We start from the raw sequence: 20,745 nt of genomic DNA, 5'->3' as shown, positions 1-20,745 counted from the left end.
GGGAGGGCTTCAGTCCCATTGTCCCCAATGGAGGCACAGAGGATTGCACGCACCGCCATTGGAGACAGTGCAGGCCTTCTGCCCATGGATGCTCAAACTGGCTGATGACAAGCCCAAGACGTATATGCCAGCTTAATGGACATGGATGTTAGAAATGACAAGCTTCTCTATGCATTGTAGTACAAAATTATTTTGTTGTTCTAGAAAGGACCAAATGTTTTGTTTTAATTCTTACCCTATTTGCATGCTTGACTGCATTGCTTCAGAGTCAAAAAGTTATTGCGGTTGCCTCCACAACCTCCATAAATAAACAGCTCACACATCTGAGTCTTGGCATTATAATAATAGCGAAGAAAGGATGCTTTGCAATGCCCCACCGATTTAGGGAGCATACATACTCTTGGGAAAGGTCCTGGAAAGATGGATGATAGACAAAAGCAAAAATAAGATTCACACAAGATGAAGTGTTGTTTCCCTCTGTCGCATGAGTTTGTAGCATTGCAATGTAATTTTATAGGGTAAGTCATTCTAGTAGTATCTGTGGGGCGACTGGCAAATATGGAATGATGCATAGCGCTTCATAGGGATTCTCCCATGAATGGGACTGGCTGAAGGAAAGATGTGCCATGAGGCAGGCCTTCCAGCGTTCCTCCGATGGAAGCAAGGGCCTGTCTGCCGCTGCGGAGCTGGGAGTGAGCGCTTCCCGGAGAGTCCCTTTTTAAAGCTAGAGGAACGATAGAAGCATAACTCTCCAGGAGCTCAGATACTATCCTTCCCCTTCATTTATACTGCACCTCTATCTAAACACTTCACAGTGGCTTACAAAGAACATGAAAACAAGTTAAGCAGTTGGAAACACTTAAAGTAATTTAAATAAAATAAAACATATTAAATATAATAAGATTTAAAAAAACAGATTTAAATGATTTTAAAAATATGTACAACAGTATTTGGGATAAATTAATGAGGTCCAAAGGCCTCCTCTATGAACAGCCAGGTTGTCACTTGGCTCTTAAATGAAATGAGAACTGGCAACCGTTGGGCTTTCAAGCCTTTAACCGTTGGGGTGCCATGGCTGAGGAACCCCTCTCCTATGTCCCATGCGCTCAGCTGACTGCTGAGACACGAAGTGATGGTGAACCTATGGCATGCATGCCAGAGGTGGCAGTCAGAGCCCTCTTTGTGGGCACATGTGCCATTGCCCCAGCACAGAGTTTGTTACTAGAAAGCCAGAGGGAAATGGCACTTTGCAATAAATAACTGGGTTTTGTGTTACAGGTTGGGCACTCGGCCTCTAAAAGGTTAACCATCACAGCTTTAGGTCATCATAAGTGGACTTGCGCCTGAACCACTTCACAACCTCCATGTTCAGCAAGGGGCTGCTTTTATGTCGCTTCAAAGGGGTTCCAGCAAAGTAGCCATTTCACACCAACACTAATGCACATCTCTGCTATGTAGCTACGTACCGTAAGCAAAAAATTACACAGCAGAAACTGTCTAGTTATTCGCCTTACCTTTCCTTTCACACTCTGAAAGGCATTCTTCTAGTGTTTCAAAGTTATTTGCATTGGCTCCACAGCCACCATAAATAAAAGGCTGACATATCCCCTGTTCAATGTCGAAGTAAAAACGTGGAATGTATGCTTTGCAGAGTCCTTTTTCTTTTGGAAGTTTACATTTCCAAGAATATGTTAATTCCTCTAGAAAGGAGAGAAAGAGAAAGAAATACAGTTTGAACATATTTAATGGCAGATTGTGCGAAACAGAAAGGGAAAAAGAGTGCTGTGGCACTTTTAAGATTAAGAGCCTTATTGCTTTATTAAACAAACCCGGCAGGCAAACACCAAGCTGCCTGGGGGTTTCCCTCCTTCTGCATGAAGTCCTTTGCCTTCATTCTCTTCCAGTGAATTGTAAAAGTGTCATAAAAGTGTCCCATTTGTCAAGATGAAAGAATCCATTTGGCAAAAATGACACTTTTATAATGCTCTCCCACTCTTTTACAACCTGAAGAGAATGACAGCCATGCAGTGGGAGAAAAAACCCCACGTCTTTTTGTTTGCCTTTTGGCTTTGTTTAATAATGCAATACAGCCCTAAACCATTTATTGCACTATAGGTTTTCATGCACTACAGCCCACTTCTTCAAAGAATGAAAGATTAAGAAACCTGAGGGTCCTGTTTTGTGGCTTGTAGGATCTAAATGTCTTGAACATGAGTCAAGAATGCAATGCGGCAGCTAACAAGGCCAATGCGATCTTAGGCTGCATCAATAGAAGTATAGTGTCTAGAGAAGGGAAGGAATAGTGCCACTCTATTCTGCTTTGGCCAGGCCTCCCCTGGAATATTGTGTCCAGTTATATACCCCTCTGCTTCCTCATTCCAATCATGAGACTCATCCCACCAGGTTTCAGTGATGCCTGTTATATCATATTTGCTTTGTTGTGCTAGGAGTTCAAGTTCATCTTGCTTATTTCCCATGCTCTGTGCATTACTGTAGAGACATTTAAGACCATGTGTTCCCTTTATTTGCTGCCTGTGCAAACATTTTTGCCTCCCACTTTTGGGTCCTTGCACTATTTGCTTTGTTCCCTCTATGACAGTTTGCCTATTTTCTCCAGCCCTTTTGCCTTCCAGAATACTGTCTCCCTCCCCCATAAAACTCAGCCCTCCTGATCAAGTTCTTGAAACTCTTGGCAAAAACGTTTCTGGTGTGAGATGCAACCCATCCTTTGCCAGAAGTCCCTCATGGAACCTCAGACCATGATCCAAGAATCCAAACCATTTGCTAGCAAGTTTTTGCCATAAACCTGGCACACTTTCTCTTCCATCCTTGCCTGATTTGCAAGGGTGACAGAGGCACAAAGATGCATTCAAGGATAACAGAGGTGTTGCTCTTACCAAAACTATGGTGATAGGCATCTAGTGGTTCAACCCAAGATGCCAGAAGTCCCATGAGGAGGAGGAGGAGATGATGATTGCTCTGCATGCCAGCTGTTTGATGTAAATGCCCAGTATTGAGCAAAGCTACTTTTTATAGTTTTCCATAGGGAAATACAGAGAGTGCATTCAGGCAGACAGAACAAGGAGCCGATAAGCAGGAGCACCCTAGAGTTGCTCTGTTTATTTTAGAGTAACTCCATGTCCTGGAATAAGTACTATTCCATTCCAGCTAGGGATATATTGGAGCCATAAAGTCAGCCAGCATCATCTGGACATTACCAGGAAGAAATTATTTCTAATTTATTCTAATTTGGGATATTTATAAAAATATTACATATAATAAAAAAAACCCACCTGCATTCCAGGAATATACAGTGAAAGCACTCCTGACAGATGGCCATCCAGCGTCTGTTTAAAAACTTCCAAAGAAGGAGACTGCCACACTCCAGGGCAATGTATTTTCCCATCAGGAAATGCTTTGTAATGTTTAAACGGACTCTCCTTTCCTGAAGTTTCAGTCCATTGCTCTGTGTCCGAGGAGGTTCCCACACGCAGCTTTCAAACCTCAGTTTCCCTGGGAGGGAAGCACTTTCCGCGCCACTAGTTGCATGATGCCAGCTCCCACCCATTGCATTGTCTGGCCTATGTTTTATGAGGTTTCTTGCAAGGATGTCATGGAGGACCTTGCCAAAGGCCTTACTGAAATCAAGATGCACTACATCTACAACATCTCCCTCATCTTCAAAAGAGAGAGATACAAAATTAATCTGGTGTGAGAAACCCATGTTGACTTTTAGTGATCACTGCTTCCCAAGTGCTTACAGATGTCTGTGGCATGATCTGCTCAAGAATCCTCCCTGTTATCGATGCCAGGCTCTTTGGGCAGTGCAGTGCACCCTTTTTCAACATGGGGGATCCCTTCCGGAACCACCCCCGCATAAAAAAAAGACGTATGCTCGGGACCCATTGAAAGTAATAGGGCTCGTGCATGGCACAGTGGCACAGCAGTGCACACGCACCATGGGCACATGCCCCTCTTGCGCTCCTGCGCGACTTTCAGCATATGCTGAAAGCCACATATAGTGCGTCCGCATAAGACGTGTGCACATTGTAATTGCATGGGTTCCTTTTTGCCCTCCTGTTTGAAATGAGGACGATACATGCTCTCTTCCATTCTGCTGAGACTTCTCCTATTTGCCAGGAATTCTCAAATATTATTGGCAGTGGTTCTGAGATTACTTCTGCCAGTTCTTTTAATACCTTTGGATGTAGTTCATCTTGCCCTGGAGATGTGAATTCATTTATTTTGGCCAGAACTTCCTACAATATCTCTTCACCTATTTTTGTGCTGCATTACCCCTATAAAGAAATATGGTATAAAATAAATCATGAGAAGGTTGAGAGAGAGAGAGAGAGAGAATCAGGCTGGTACAAATAGGGAGAAAGGAGATCGACAATGAGACGTGAAAACTATCAACAATTAGTGATTCCTTTCAAATCTATCTTCATAGAATCATAGAGTTGGGGTCATCCAATTTAAATTCCTTCTGCCATGCAGGAAATCATAATCAAAACATTCCCAACAGTTGACCATCCAGCCTCTGCTTAAAGACCTCCAAAAGAAGGAGACTCCACCACAACCCCCAAGGAAAACAGCCCTTACTGTTTCTCCTAATGTTTAGCTGGAATCTCTTTTCCTGGAGCTTGCATCCATTGCTCCATTGGGTCCTGTTCTCTGGAGCAGCAGAAAACAAGCTTGCTCCCTCCTCAATATGGCATCCCTTCAAGTATTTAAACAGGGCTCTCATATCACCTCTTAACCTTCTCTTCTCCAGGCTAAACATCCCCAGCTCCCTGAGTCCTTCCTCATAGGGCTTCATGATTTCCAGACCCTTCACCATTTTAGTCGCCCTCCTTTGGACACATGGCTCCAGTTTCTCAATGTCCTTTTTGAATTGTTTTGTCCAGAACTGGACGCAATATTCCAGGTGAGGCCTGACCAAAGCAGAATAGAGCTGAGCATAACAGTTTCTCAAATTTGCAAATGTACCCAGATTCTATGGAAGCGTGCGGAAGAAACTGACAGCAAACCAGGACAGACATCCAGCTGGTCATAGGTGACTGGATGGCAAAGTTGAAAGCAAAGGAGAATAAAAAACAGTAGGCAGATTCAGATTAGAAAAGAAACAAAGCAGGAGAGTATCTGATAGATTTTTCATACAATCGGAGAGAAGACTGCACGCATTGACATCTCCAGATGGCCAACACAAAGACTAAATAGATTATGTCTTCAAAAGGAGCCGATGGCGAAGCTCCCTACTAATGGCCAAGGCTAGAGGAAGTGCCGACTGTGGCCCAGAGGATGAATGGTTCATATTAAAAATAAGAGCAAAACTCAAGAAGAAAACAAAGCCAGTCATCATACCAACATATGATCTAAACAATATCTCAACAGATTTTATTGCCAGTATGATAGATTAGCATTACTAAATAAAGACATGATAAAAGATGTCTGTACACTTTCAATAGACAGAAAGAAACACAGGAAACCATGGATGACAGTTAAATGCTACAAAGAACAAAGGAGAGAAGGGAAGAAAAACAAAAGGAGCATAGTAACAAACTAATAACTATGATAATAAATAATAATAAAACTTTATTTATACCCCACCTCTCTGTCAAAGACAATGAGTACGGTTTACAGATTAAAGCTTCATACAAAATCCCAGTATCCCCGTTTCCCTCCCTCCCCTAAAACAACAATTAAGCATTAAAATAATCCACTTAAAATAGGCAGCGTGCAGTTGGGTACGGAGTATTGGAAGAGGCAGTCTTATTTGGCTGGGTTTACTATTCAGGAAAGGCCTGCCAGAAGAAATCCGCCTTGACAGCTGTTTTGAAGCTGTCCAAGCCAGTAATCTGACTGATCTCCTCCGGCCGGTCATTCCATAATCTGGGAGCGGCTGAAGAAAAGGTCCTCTGGGTGATTGCAGTCCATCTGGTCTTTATAGGTGGCAACAAATTCCTCCCAGAGGACCTGAGTGCACAGGGTTGGACCCAACTAGGTTCGACCCAAACCATGGAGGGCTTTAAAGGTCATAACCCACACCTTGTACTGTGTCCGGAAACCAATAGGCAGCCAGTGAAGTGATTTTAGAATAGGTGTTATATGGTCACTTCTGGGTTTTCCAGTGACCATTCTGGCTGCCATATTCTGAACTAACTGGAGCTTCCAGACTTGGCACAAGGGTAGCGTTATCACCATGGAATCATCTGGGAAGCAGCCCTTTTCTTATTAATCCATTAATAATAAGAAAGGGGCTTCCCCATTGCTAATTCCATGGCAATAATGCTTCCATTCCACTTTAGAAGCGCCAGGTATGATCACACTGGTGACGCTTCTGCCCCATTTTGATGATGTTTGGGCGACAGAAGCGCAACGTTTGGAGCTCTGTGTGAGAAACCCCTATGTCATGATACAGTCATTTAATATACAAATATGGAGCAAAATATCATTGATATAGATGGACCCTTCCCATAGTGGGATCCAATGTTTGTTGTGATAAATGAGTATTAAAATCACAGGATGTACAACAGAACTGTAGCAATGGCTGCCATGGTCTTTCAAATGGGTTCAGCATGCCCCCACAGTTCATTCAGGGAACACATTTTAGATTTTAATTTACTGCTGTTTAGTTTTGGTAAGATAAATGAAAAGGGACAATCTTTCAGTCTGTCCTTTACTTTCTTTACTGCTTTAGTGTTTGGCTGGGATTCCCAATGTCAATGCAGAATGATGCAGGAAAAGCACTGATGTCACAGGAGCATCACATATTCCATTGCATCACAGTCTTCTTGAAAATGGCATCTGTCCTCCTCTTGCATGGGTAATGCAATACGTTCCCCCAAATGTGATTGAGTTGCAACTCCCAACTTTCTCACCAGTGGTTATTCTGGCAAGTGATAAGGGGAATTCCAGCCCAACAATATCTAGAAGTGTACATATGTTCCACGCCAGCGCCACTAGGAAATATCAGATCAGCGGCTGAAGTGGAAAGGCATCAGACTGACTATCACTGTTCAGTATTTTCACACTGAATCATCACTTATGACAGTGGTCAAGTTCAGGTGAGTTGCTTAAGAATGTCAAAGCCATCAAATTGTGTCAAGAGTGCAAAAGATCCCAATAGTCAGGATGACCCAAGGGTTGCTGGTGCACTCCTGGACATGAAGTTTTCAAAAGGAACATATATCTCTCTGGGACTGCAAAGAAGTCAGGGATAGCAGGAAAGAAATCCCAAAGTAGTGGAGGCACTGGAAAGAAAGGCTTCTGTGTAACAAGCAGCACAAGTGGCATGGCTTTGCATACTGTGTGGCTGATTCATTTCTTGGTGTCCTGGGGGTATGGCTATCCCATGCATCTGTAAAAGTGGAAGTTAGAGGTTGGAGAATAGAAGAAATGGGCAAATGAGGAACATAACTGTTAGTTCTCACTATATCTCACTGAGTCATCACAGAACAGTTTGCTTTTGTTTTTGCTTGGTCTTGTTGGAAAGGTTACTCTTCTCTCCTGCTTAGTTAACTGAGTGCAAATTACTTCTATATTTTGAATTTAGCTTGTAATAATAAAAGGCCTAACTATCCTAACTGCACCAAATCCCATCTGATCTTGGAAGCTAAGCAAGGCGAGCCCTGGTTAGTACTTGGGTGGGAGACTGCCATGGTGCTGTTGTTGTTGTTGTTGCTGCTGCTGTGTGCCTTCAAGACCTTTCTGACTTATAGCAACCCTAAGGTGACATCACGGGTTTTCTTGGCAGGTTTCTTCAGCTGATGCTGCGTTCTTTGCAAGGCTACCTACTTTGCAGCTTCTGTCCTCCATCAACTTTAGGAAACAATACTCAGGAAGTAGAAGCCAGAGATGCAGAAGAGCAGACGGGTTTATTGGAGGCCATATCTCCGAATCTGGAGTAATAAGCATGCAGGACATTTCCACTCAGACTGGGACAGCCGACTGAAATTCAGCATGGATTTGTTGTATGGCCAGAGGCCTTTTCATGCGCTGGGAATGGCAGTAGTTAAGTTCTCTCCAAAAGCTAAGGAAGCAATGGAAGATTTAGCACAATGACATGAAAAGTGGGGCACAGACTCAGAACTTTGCTGTAACCAATTACAAACAACTAGATCCCAGGTTCTTTTCCCTGTAATGAAGGGATAACAGGCACATCCCATTAGGACTGTCACTTAAGTTTCCTGGCTCTAGAGAAGGCCACTGTCCCTAGAACAGCAGACTCCCTCACTGCCCCAGTTTGGCAGGGACAGTCCCAGCTGCTCTTCTCTGTCTCTCTTTCTCAGCTGCTTCTAAAATGTCCTCCCACTTTCCTCTTGTTATCAAGTATGGTTTTATATAAATTTTGGGCGCCATGCAGTCTGAAGCCATGACACCTGACTGACCCCATCGCTAGCCGCCATTATTCCAAATGCGAGCAGACCATGTAGCCAGCAGCCCTTGCTAGGCATGGTCAAGGAAAAAAGGTAGATTAAAACCTTTCAGCAGCAGTTTGGGGAGTTGCTAGACCGGATTCGCAAGCTACCTGAAGCAGGGAGACAATAGATATAGCTTCCTCCTTAATGATTAAATTAACGGCTTGACCATCAAGGTATTTGCTCCCCCTGAAAAAGTGGCAGATTTATGTTTTGTGTATCCATTGTGTAAGTTTCAGCTTAGACAAAGATAAGCCATCAAGCCTTTTGTCCGCCAGGCTGCCGTAGCCTGAGTTTATGTTTAGCAGTATATAAGGACCCCACTTTTCGCCCTTCAGTGGGCTTGTTGAGCATTGGTTCCTTGCCTGAGTTCCTTGCTTGTAGAGCATTTCGCTCCGAGCTTGTGTTCCTGGAGCCTTGTGCTCTGCTGAAATCACTTGAGTGAAGCCAAGCTCACTATCTTTTCAGGCCTCTAGTTAGCTTTGTCCACTGGAACTCAGCTCCTAGCCACCGCAGCCACCGCTTTCTTCCCATCTCCGTGGCTGTGTCTCACCATCCACCATCCCTCACATCTGACGTCTTGGAGAAGACTTCAAAGGTAAATATTCCCAACTGTGCCTCTATCCTTTTCCTTTACTCCCAAACTCACCCCTCCCTTGCTATAGTATTGTGTGTGTGTGTGTGTGTGTGTGTGTGTGTGTGTGTGTGTGATCCCTTTAATTGTGTGGCTTTAATAAATGTTCATATTTTAATTGCACCTCCATTGGCATCCAAGTCTCTGTCTCTGGTTGGACTAGAACACCTCTGGTATACACATAGGGACACGACCCTGCTGCATGCGTTGTTAGGACAAGTCTCTCGTATAATTCCCCTAATTCGATCCTTCCTAACACTCTTCATCTTCATCTTACTTCAGGTTGTAAAAGTCATTCACACTCAGTTAACATAACAGGCAGGAGAGGAGAGGAGAAGAGGAGAGACAGAGTTTTGTCCTCCCTCTCTGCATTATATAAATTTATGTCTGTTCTTCCTTGTTAACCATTGTGGCTGTGTCCTTGTCGGGCCACACTCTTTGACCACACTGTGATGTAGCTCAGCCACATGGGACCTAATTTTCAGCTAATACTGGATTGAGCAATGTCTTGGTATCCTACTTCTTCCTTGCCTCTTAAAACTCTGCCCTGTCTCCTCTCCAAGACAAAGGCAACTCCATCTGTGATTTTTGTCTTGGAAAAGCAGCAAAGGGTGTTGTTTCCTTCCACCACCTTCATGCTTAATGCCAAAGGCAGAACCTCTCTCCCCTCGCCCATGCGCAAGCAAAGTGTGAAAACAAGATGCTGCATTACTGGAAATGGAACAGTCCTAGAGTCTGCCTATTATTAGAAAACAGTAAGGGAAAGAGGACTTTTACCTTGGCATGTTCCAATGCAATCTTTTTTATACGCAAAGTTGTTCTTGTTGCCACCACAGCCGCCGTATCTGAACTCCATACACTGCTTGCCATAGAAATCAAAGTAAAAGCGAGGAATGGCTCCTTTGCATGCGCCTTCTTCTTTGGGCAATGTACATACTTGAGGCCAAGATCCTGAGGAAGTGAGGGTCAAATGCAGTCAGAGGGGGAAATATTTTGACAAGACGTGAGGATGCATAATGGAGGCAAGCCCAATTATTTGTACCACAATAAAGTATTCTTACATGCGAACTAGTTCCAGGGGTGTGTTTGGAGTGATTAACAGAAAAAGGCCATTTGAATATCAATGGTGAAAAGAGTGTGCTATCTGTCACCCTAAGAGATAATAGTTTGGCATATTACTGAACAAGGTAAACACTGTAACACCATTTTTAATATACTGATATATGTATAATACATAAGGTAGACTGCTTCTACTCATCAATACAGGCCTTAATAAAATGCTTATGTAAAGAAACTGCATCCTTTTTAAACAGAGATAAAGCCCTTAATATCCTGAAAAACTGGGGACTTTTCTTCTTCCTTTTTTCAAGCGCTTTACACTGAAACCTCTTCTTTCACGGTTAGAACAGGTGAAAGTTTTGCTTTGACAGATGTGATTCAGTTCAAAGGGGTTTGCCAGGGATGCATCCTAGCACCTTTCCTTTTCCTTTTTAATATTAATGATGCTGTTGTTTCATTACAAAATCAGGGGTATCATATGCCAAACATTTAAATCGAGTGGTAAACATATTATTGTATGCAGACGATATGATTTTCCTTTCAACATCTCAAGTTGGTTTTTGAAGAGTGCTAAGACACTTTACTGCTTACTGCAAGGAAAATGACATGGTCATTAATAATAAGTCTAAAGTAGTTGTTTTTGGTACAAAGAGGAAATCATATAGATGGTTCATAAACGCGAAAGAGTTAGAGCAAGTAAAATTTTATTGCTATTTTGGCATTATTTTCTCATCTTCAGGCTCTTGGACATCACAAGTAAGGAAAAATGAAATTAAATCTGTTGTCAGCTTTAAACAGATTACTGAATTAAACTTTTGGTGCAGAATACATAATTTATCATAAGAAAGGCTTCCCAAGAGCTGCCTGGAGGAACAGAGGATGTTTCCTCAAGGAAATCTTTGGTATCATAAACTTTTAAACTGGCTGCCCAACTTTGGATTCTCTCCTCATGCATTGAATCCAAGGATGTTCCTACGGCTGTTAGGGCAGTTATATCACTGGACGTTATCAGACTGGCCCTGAAACGGGCCCAGTGCATTCTTAAATGTGGGTGTGTGTGTGCTCACAGAACAGGATGGGGCAAAAAACCCCCATTTTATCGCACACTGGAACGCCTCCTTTGCCGCCGGGCGTTCCAGTTGCGTCCTCGTTCCGTTCCAGAGGATGCCATTTCTGAGAACTGTTCTAAAGCGTTTGGGCCCCATCCTGTTCCATGTGCGCACGCGCGCACACACATTTACAACACACTGGGCCCGTTTCAGGGCCAGTCTGATAAACTCCAGTGATATAACTGCCCTAACAGCCATAGGAAGAGTGACATGACTAGCCAGGGTAAAATGTGAACATACATGTGAAAAATATCTGACAATATCTCTGCCCATGGAATCATGTAAAGCCCTTACACGTTTATACGTTTTGAACAATTGGACACAATGATGAAATGGGGAAGGTTTTATGGGATCCCAGTTCAAGAAAGATTGTGTATCTGTGGAGAGCCAGCTTTGGAAGATTTGGCTCATTATATACTTGAGTGCCAGATAAATGTTGGTATTAGAGAAAGTTATTTAAAGCCTTTGCTAAAGAAAATGAAATACAGGGGTGTGAAACAGAAACTTAGGCCCTGAACAGACAGGCCAAAGTAAAGCTTTGGAGGTATGCTGTTTAAAGGCTGCACGTGTCTAAGAGGCCGGAAGCCATGCTCCGGTCCTAAGGACTTTGTTGCAGCTTCTGGCCTCTTAAGATGTGTGTGTCATTTAAACAGCATACCTCCAAAGTGACCCAAAGCAGTTTTATTTTGGCCTGTCTGTTTGGGTCCTTAGTTACTTGTTGAAATCAACAAATCAATATGTGATCCTAAGGCTACCAGATGTAGAGAAAAATGTTTGGAGACCATCAAGAGAGCCTCATCCCTGTGTTTGCAAGACCTGAGCAGGGCTGTTGTAAGTCTCTCATTTGTAGGATCATTGTAGTTGAAGCCAACTTGGCAACAAATAACAGTGAATAGTGCTATAGTACAAAAATGCCAGATCATCGATCTTCTAATAAACAGAAGAACTATAACAGTAAAAAAACAAAGAATAGGAGAGAAAGAGAAGGGTTCTTTCTTTGTTCCAATATGTCTTGGAATTGGAAAATAAGTAAATAAATGCATTTGAGGAGAGAAGCCAAATGCTGCAGCAGGTGCTGGGAATTTCCAGAAGACAGTCCAGGACAACAGAACTGTTTGGGCATCTTTAAAGAAATGCTACAACCCCAAGAACAGTTTGTCCCATTCGGAGGAGCGCTTCATTAAAAGAAAAGGGAAAGTTATATTTTGTTACTCTGAAAAGGAGCTGGAAGAGTACTTACCGTACTTTTGGCATGTCTCAATGCACTCAGTCCTATCCACAAAATTATTCCTGTTGCCTAGACAGCCACCATAAATGAATGGCTCACACATCCTGCTCTCAACATCGTAGTAATAACGACGAAAAGATGCTTTGCACCATCCTACTTTCTTAGGATATGTACATATTTTCGGCAAAGACCCTGGAGAGGTGGAAGGATAGGCAAACAAAGAAAAGCCAAGATTTGTATAAGATATAAATGTCACATATATAATGTCACATCATATGAGCTTGTGCCATTTTAAAGTAAATGTAGTGGTCAGTAGTGCCAGTGGTATCAAATGTGGAATGACTGGCAGTGAGTATTTCATAGAATCATAGCATTGGAAAAGACCACAAGGGCCACCCAGTGCAACCTCATTCTGCCGTGCAGGAACTCTCCATCAAAGCATCCCTCTGTTTAAAAACCTCCAAAGAAGAAAACTCCACCAGACTCAAAGGGAGTGTCTTCCACTTGAAACAGCCCTTACTTTCAGGAAATTCCTCCTAATATTGAGCTGAAATCACTTTTCCTGGAGCTTGCATCCATTGCTCCATTGGGTCCTAGTCTCTGGAGCAGCAGAAAACAAGCTTGCTTCATCCTCAAGATGACATCTCTTCAATATTTAAACATGGCTATCATGTCATCCCTTAACCATCTATTTACAAGACTAAACATACCCAGCTCCCCTTCTAGACTCCAAAAAAGCAGATTATAGTCTAAGAACAGCTTTTACTGAAGAAGAAAGAAGCCAAAATAGACAGGTCCGTGACTTTTTTGTCATAGTGCATTCAGGCACTTTTGTAGTAAATAGTAAAATCCCTCCCTTTGAGTTCCTGGCATTATATGATCGGTCCCTTTTGCCCCAAGCTTCCTGCGCTTTGATTGTCTTGAGGATGAAATGCTTAACAGTCCAGTAGTCTGGCGCCTGGCAAGATCTGTGTGAATGGGCAGCCTTCCCACACCAACAGACGTAATATCCTTGACATTGTTATACGACTGCCAGCTACTCATATATATATATATATATATATATATAGACACACAAACCATGGCAAAAGCAAAACACTAATGAATCTTAGTAACATTATTATAACCATAAACATATTATCAGAAATGGACTCTCTTGCCCAAGTAGGAATGTATATTTATATAAGATTGTTTTAAGCCATGGCTTGCTCCAACCTCCCCCTTATGCAAGCCATTGGCCACGCATCCCAAGCCTAGCTGGGAAGGCTTTTTTGATCAAAGTTGTATTTCGGAGCCTTTTCAGCCCAATTAGAAACTCATTAACCCTTAAAGAACGAACTCAAGGTTTATACCGGTCTTTCTAAATATAAACTATAAATCTCAACTCTAATGATAATCCCAGCTGTAACTCTAATCACATTTATGGCCAGACAGTATCATGCGATTCTGACAGCATGGTTTTGAGAATTTTTATTTGTATTTTATTTATTCATTTGTATACAGTGCGTCCGTGTTATAGGCGGAAACACCATAAGCGGTTTCCTGTGGCAACCCCATTGACAAAACCACGGGGTCGCGACCCTCTCTCAGGATAGCAATGCTCATCAAGATTGAGATGTGACAGTTCTGCTGGCAAACCACAGGAATGTGACCCTCTCTCAAGATGACAATGCTTTATCCATAATCAGATAGATAAGTCCATGCTGACTTAGCCGGTCTTCACATCCTGCTTCCACTGCAAAAAGGGCACGTAACCTAGCAAATGATTGTAAGGCAAACAACGGACTAATGTAAGCAAGATGACAATAAAAAGCCCAGCCAAAAACCTGGCTGGAGGAGGCTTGTGAGGAGGCTTGTGAACCCCATTCTCGTCTCTACGTCTCCTTGCCGCAACAGTTTCCAGCACCGGAAAAACTCCTCTTGCGCCCCGGAAGGAGTAATGGGGCTCAAGCACACACAGTTTTTCCCTTACCCGGGAGGGGGGGGTCCAGAACAGATCCTTGCATAAGGGAAGGCCTTGCTGTATTAATAGGGACTGGCTGAAAGAACGAGAGGGAGAGGAATGGATTGGGATCAAGTGATGTGAAGGTGAAGGTGAAGGAAGCAAAGGGGGCTGGGATTGGATTGGCAAAAGGAAGAGTATTGCTCTTAGCAAACATTCACTTTCAAGTTGGTGGTGATGTGGAGGCACATGTGAGTCTCAATCTCTGAGCATCCCACACACTTACTAGCATGAAAGGAGTTTTGTGTGGCATGTGAATGTCTGCAGAGGACTTTGTACATGGATTTGGCTGAGCAAGCGCCTGGAAGGGAAGCGCACCTGATGAGCGAGGCTCTACTCCCATAGGGCTTTATGGTACAAATACAAATTTCATTATAATTATGTTATTTGAGAAAACTGGAAGAACTAAAGGATGGATAGTTTAAATGTGAAACTATAGTAGACCTTTTTAAAAAAAATTACTTTCAGAATGGCCTTCTTCCATGCAATCCACTTAAGTTCTCTGGCGAAAAATGATTGCCACCAACTAAGAGCTTGTTGGCAGCGGCTGCCCAGAGGACTTTTTCACCCGCCACCCCCAAATTATGGAAGAGATCCGTCTTTAAAAAGGATATCAAGATGGATCTCTTCTGACAGGCCTTCCCTGAACAATACACTCGGTCGCTGAGATGGACCATTTTATTAATACCCCAAGATATCCTATTTGTCTCGTTTCTCCATTTTTAATTGTTTTAATGATTTATAGGGTATTTTAATTATTATTGTGTTGGAATTGTTATATTGTTGGTTGGGGAAGGAGGGGATGGTAGGATTTATATGTGTATTTATTTATTTTAATGTTATAGAGTAAGAAATTTACCATAGTTGTGAGCCGCCTCAAACCTGTGGGAGAGGCAGGATAAAAATAAAATTATTGTTATTATTATTATTAAATATTGCAAATAGTAAAGAAAGTAAATTATGGTAGTAATCAACCAGGTGGATGGGAAGAGGAGGTCATTTCTATGGAACTGTATGCTTTTAGTTTAGATATTTATATGTCAGATGATTTGGTGTCTTATATGTAGTTTTGTACTGTGTGTTTTGTTTATATTTTGAAGAATGTGTTTGCTTTATGTTGAATAAAAATTAATTTTTTTAGCTTACCTGCCTTGTGCCGAAATCCAGCACCAATAAACCATTTAAAGAGGGTTTGGGGAAATAGGCAAACATGAGAAAGCTTTGTGCAAATTGTTCATTGCTCTAAAGCCATTTGGTTGGGTGAGGATTGTGGATTTCAAGGCAGAGGATGGGATTCCCTATCAGCTGCAAGCTATGTAACTAATGCAGTGATAGTGTCCTACACAGTGTCCTACATAGTGTCCTACATAGTGCCCCGCAGCCTTACCCCAACCCCAGTCCCCTCTTACCAGGAAGCAGCTGTTCTGATCAACAGGGGGTTGTTCCCCGATTGATCAGAAACAGCCGACTGACATTTCCATCTTAAGTGTGACAACTCCCAAGCATCTGTGTTCCTTACCCATGGTTTCACAGCTAAGAAGACATTCCAGATGTGTCCCGAACCGATTCGCATTCCCTCCACAGCCACCAAAAATGAAACGCTCACATCTCTCCGTTTTCATGTTAAAGAAATAACGTTCTAAGTGTGCTCTGCAACGTCCAACTTTTTTGTTCAGTTTGCAATTTGGAGGATAAGAAGCAGAGACTACGGGGAAAAAGAGAAATAACATTTATATAAATCTTATCTCAGAAAAAAACATAGAATAATATGACAAATATGGAGAATAAGGGAGTGTTGTGGTGCTTTTTTCATATATCTTTATTAATTTTAAAATAAAATATTATCAAGATGTAATAAATTCCTTATACATTGTATAAACGTACAAATTTATATATACATGAACATCCCTATATACTCATACGCTTCAACAAATCCAAGATGTTTTCTGTTATAAATAGAAATAAATTGTTTTGAACTATTGTTTTGAATATTTTCTCACCTTTATTAAAAAAAACATAAATTCCAACATACAGTCCTCCTTCCCTTACGCAGGGGATCTGTTCTGGACCCCCCCACGTAAGGGAAAAAACGCGGATGCTCAAGCCCCATTCAAATGCATAGGGCTTGTGCCTGCGGTGGTGGCACATGGGGCGCACGCCAAGGGAGCGCACACTTCCCTTCCTTCGGCGTGGCTTCCAGCGTATGCTGGAAGCTGCATAAAACACACCCGCGTATAACGCAGGCGCACTGTATATAAGCATATCTTCCTCATAGAATTAAAAAAACCTCAATAATACCCCCCCCCAAATCATTTCTTTAATGATTCTTATTTTTCCCCCTAGTTCTCCCATATTCTGTTCTTGCATTTTATGTTCTAATCTCTCGCATTTATTTTTCAACTCTCTGTCTGCTGGAATTTTATTTAATTTTTCTTCCACATTTTTAAATTCTTGACTAATATATGTATCTTTTATTTTATTTTCCTTTTTTATTTCCACTGCTCTTTTTATCAATAAACCTCTAACTACTGTTTTACAAGGATCCTAAGATGTTCTATATTTTACCTCAGGTGCAGTATTCTCTTGTAAAAATAGTTTAATTTCCTTTTTCAATTCATCCACATAATTTTCATCTGTAATGGAGCATCTCTCCCCAAACGAAGCCAGAGGATAACAGCCGTGATGGAGCCCTCTCCCTCAATGCCTTCCCGGCTCCAGTGCCAAGTGATGTGGCGGCGGCAGCGAGGAGCATGGTCCTAATGGGACGCTGCGACCTGCACCAAATGAATGCCACTCCTCGCCCTAAAAGTGTGCCAGCTGGGAGAGAGACTCAAATTACAGACCAATATCCCTATTAAATGTGGAGTATAACTTTTTTCTTCCATATTGATGGAGAGATTGAAAAGAATATTAAAAGACCAGTATGCTCTGATCAAAATGTATTTTTACAGGGAAGACATATGTTAGAATGGTTTAGAACATACTAGAATATTATGAAAAACATGACAAAAAGGTGGCAATGTTGTTTTTAGATACAGAAAAGGCCTTTGATAACTTCAACTGGAACTTCGTGTTAGAAATACCGAGAAGAATGGGAGAAGGCCAGAACTTTATGAATAGGACTGAAGCAATTTACAAAGAACGACCGCTCAGATTATCAAAGGCCTGGAAAGACTTAAGAGCTCTCCCCCCGACCACCATCTTGAGGGGGAGAGACGAGGCCTGGCCTGGAAAGACTTAAGAGCCCTCCCCCCGACCACCATCTTGAGGGGGAGAGACGAGGCCTGGCCTGGAAAGACTAAGAGCCCTCCCCCCGACCACCATCTTGAGGGGGAGAGAGGCCTTGCAATTTTTACTGTACACCGCTATGATAATTGCGGAACAGCGGTCTATAAATAAAACTTATTATTATTATTATTATTATCATCAATGGTGATGAAACTAACGGAAGTGAAAAAAGATCCATGACAAGGATCCACTTTCATCTTTGTTATTTATAACAGTACTTGGAATTTTAAATAATCAAATCAGAGAATGTGATGAAATAAATGGAACTGAAATTAACCAACAAAAATACAAATTGGATGATATAGCTATTCTAAAAAGAAGATCCCTTGAATGGAGAAGGTAAATTATTAGAAGTATTAAAGGAATTTGGAAAAGGTTGCAGGATTCAGAATAAAGAAAGTAAGAAACAAAGATCTTGACAAAGAATATGACAAAAAAAAGAAGAAACAGAATTAATGGTGAAATCAGAATTAAAAATTGAGGGGGGAAGTGAAATACTTAGAGATTTGGTTAATAAAGAGGAACATAAATCTATTTGGAAATAATTACAAAAAAACATGGAAAAAGATTTTAAAAGATATAGGAAAATGGTCCAAGATGCAAATGTCTATGGAAGAATAGCAGTGATAAAGATGAATATCTTCCCTAAAGTGATGTTTCTGTTCCAGAATTTGCCAATTATATTAAATGATGAACCATTTAAACAGTGGGGGGAAAGATTTGTCAAAATATGGATGGGGGGACACCAAGAGTAAAATGGAAATCATCTATGAAACTATTAGAAAGATTGGGTTGGCACGCATATGTGGGGTATGTAAAAACTAAAGTTAAGAGAGAATTTGAGAACCATTACATAAGAAAAGTATTGTTAAGCATTTGGGTAAAACAGAAACAAATAAATTATAGAAAGAGCCCACTTTGGATATCACCCCAAGAACCCTTCTTTTGGAGATTGTGGGGGGAGGCTCTTGTGATGGGCTCGCCTTAAGGTTGCCATGAATCAGAAATGACTTGAAGGCAAACACACACAACACACACACAGACACACACACAAGACCTCAACAAGATTCCAGCCAATATTCTTCCTCAGCCAAGCTTTGGAAAGTTGTGTGAATTCTTTGGAGCGTCCTGATTATTAAAAGTTGGCCAGGTCTGCTGCCAGCTGCACCGAATCCAAGGATTGGTGACCAACAGTACACCTTCCCAGTCCTCCAGACCAGGCCAACATGACCAGAAGTCACAGTTTGGGTGAGGAAATAAACCAAGTTGTACTCCCAACACTTAAGTGGAAACTCCCATTTGGGTAATAAGGGAAGAATGCCCCGAGTAGCAAGGTGGCTACATTGCTGAAGGGAGGCTATTGGGATGGCAGGCCACATGTGTGTTAGGGTTACAAGTAGGCTACACACCAGTTCTTGTACATGACAGCACAAAGGGAGTTGCAGGCATGATGCTCAGGTCTATAGAAGGAAAAGGGTTTCTGGGTGGGATGGATTATCTAGATCCATTTCAATCTGGCTTCAGGCTTATTACGGGACATGGACAGCTTTGGTCACCTACAGAGGCCACTGGACAGTGGGGCTGTGTCCCCGTCCGTTCTGCTGGTTCTCAGCAGCTTCTATCAACTATCAACCATGGTGTCCTTCTTGTGAGACTTGGGATTGCTCTGACCAAAAATCCACAACAACTTCATGTAACTTGGGGGTGGTTTGTTGCTCTTTTAACTTTGGGCTGTTTTAAAAACGACTTTAATGTGTTATAAGGTGATTTTCATGGAGTTGAAATTCTATTGCAATTTTTTACAAATTGACTGTTTCTGAAAGCTGCCTTGGGTCCCACTCTGGGAGAAAGGTGACATATAAATGAAAGAAGTAAATGAAATGAAATATTAAATCCTTACCAAATTCCAGGAGTTCCATGAGGAGAATGAAGAGGACAATGCAATTGCACCGCATGGTTCCTGTTTGATGTGAGATTTTGGTGCTCAGTGGAACCACTTTTTATTGTTTGCTATGGGGAAATAGAGATGGGCATTGAGGCCGCTAGAACAAGGTGTCCATAAGTAGGAACACACTGGAGCTGGTTGACTTTGTTAGCTCTCTTTGCCTCGGAATAAGTTCCTGGTCTACAATGAGTACTATGCCATTCCAGCTAGGGATATGTTAGAGCCTTAACTTCAAGCAACAGCAATCTGTCATAGCCAAAATGATTTGAGACCCTACAATCTGGTTCCTATTGATATTTATCAGTGATGTAGAATCAAGTCGATTGATTTGGGCCCTATTCCCACTGGCGGTTTTGCTCTGGAAGGAACTGGGCAGATTCAGGGGGGGGCCCTTCTGAATCTCTCCATAAGCAAGTGCTCAATACAAAGGTGCAGGTTATGATCTGCCCTTGGCCCCATTTTCAACCCCAAACTGCAAGCTAATGCATCCTGTATCCCCCCCTCCTTGCCACCCCAGAATGCCTCTTGCACATGTAATAATAATAATAATAATAATAATAATAATAATAATAATAATAATAATAATAAATTCCTTACCTCGGAAATGCCAGAAAAGGATGCGATTGCCATGCATTCTTTTTTGCTCTTAAAATCAATTCAGGGCTACCCCTGAATTCCTTAGAGACAGTAGCAAAAGCATGTACAATTTGCCAATTTGCCAAATTGACAAGAGCAACGTTGTAACATTTGGATTGTAGCAATCATTCACAAAGGAAAAAAAGTCTTGCCCTTTGCAACATTTTCCCTTTGCTGGAAGCGAGCAAATGAAAGGGAAAGGGAACAAGCAGCTAGCCACTTTCTATCCATCTATATATGTGCCTCAAGCAAAAAACATGCACATTTTTTGTCAAAAATAATTGAACAAAATAGAAAAGGGGGGGGAAGATGCCTGATGCGAGCTCCATTTGTGCCCTGCCTGAACTGACTCCTTTCCTCCTGCTACATTCTCTTCAGAGGAGCTTTGCCATTGCCTTCCACTGAGGCTGAGAGAGAGTGACCT

General features: G+C 41.9%; 1 protein-coding gene across 1 annotated transcript; it reads right to left on the bottom strand.

The window, feature by feature from the left end:
• Nucleotides 1-7,222: 7,222 nt before the first annotated feature.
• Nucleotides 7,223-17,517, bottom strand: LOC121935595 (carboxypeptidase inhibitor SmCI-like). Its single transcript, XM_042477282.1, has 5 exons — nt 17,018-17,517; nt 15,972-16,157; nt 12,463-12,642; nt 9,832-10,005; nt 7,223-8,032 (listed from the first exon to the last, which is right to left on the bottom strand). The coding sequence occupies exons 2-5, from the start codon at nt 16,072-16,074 to the stop codon at nt 7,992-7,994; spliced, it is 498 nt and encodes a 165-aa protein (XP_042333216.1). The 5' UTR covers nt 16,075-16,157; nt 17,018-17,517; the 3' UTR covers nt 7,223-7,991.
• Between the last annotated feature and the right edge of the window lie 3,228 nt (nt 17,518-20,745).

The sequence above is a fragment of the Sceloporus undulatus genome, chromosome 6 (assembly GCF_019175285.1).
Source record: "Sceloporus undulatus isolate JIND9_A2432 ecotype Alabama chromosome 6, SceUnd_v1.1, whole genome shotgun sequence".
Lineage (NCBI taxonomy): Eukaryota > Metazoa > Chordata > Lepidosauria > Squamata > Phrynosomatidae > Sceloporus > Sceloporus undulatus.
The sequence above is the reverse complement of the archived record's forward strand: the minus strand, read 5'-3'. Positions and strand labels throughout refer to the sequence as shown.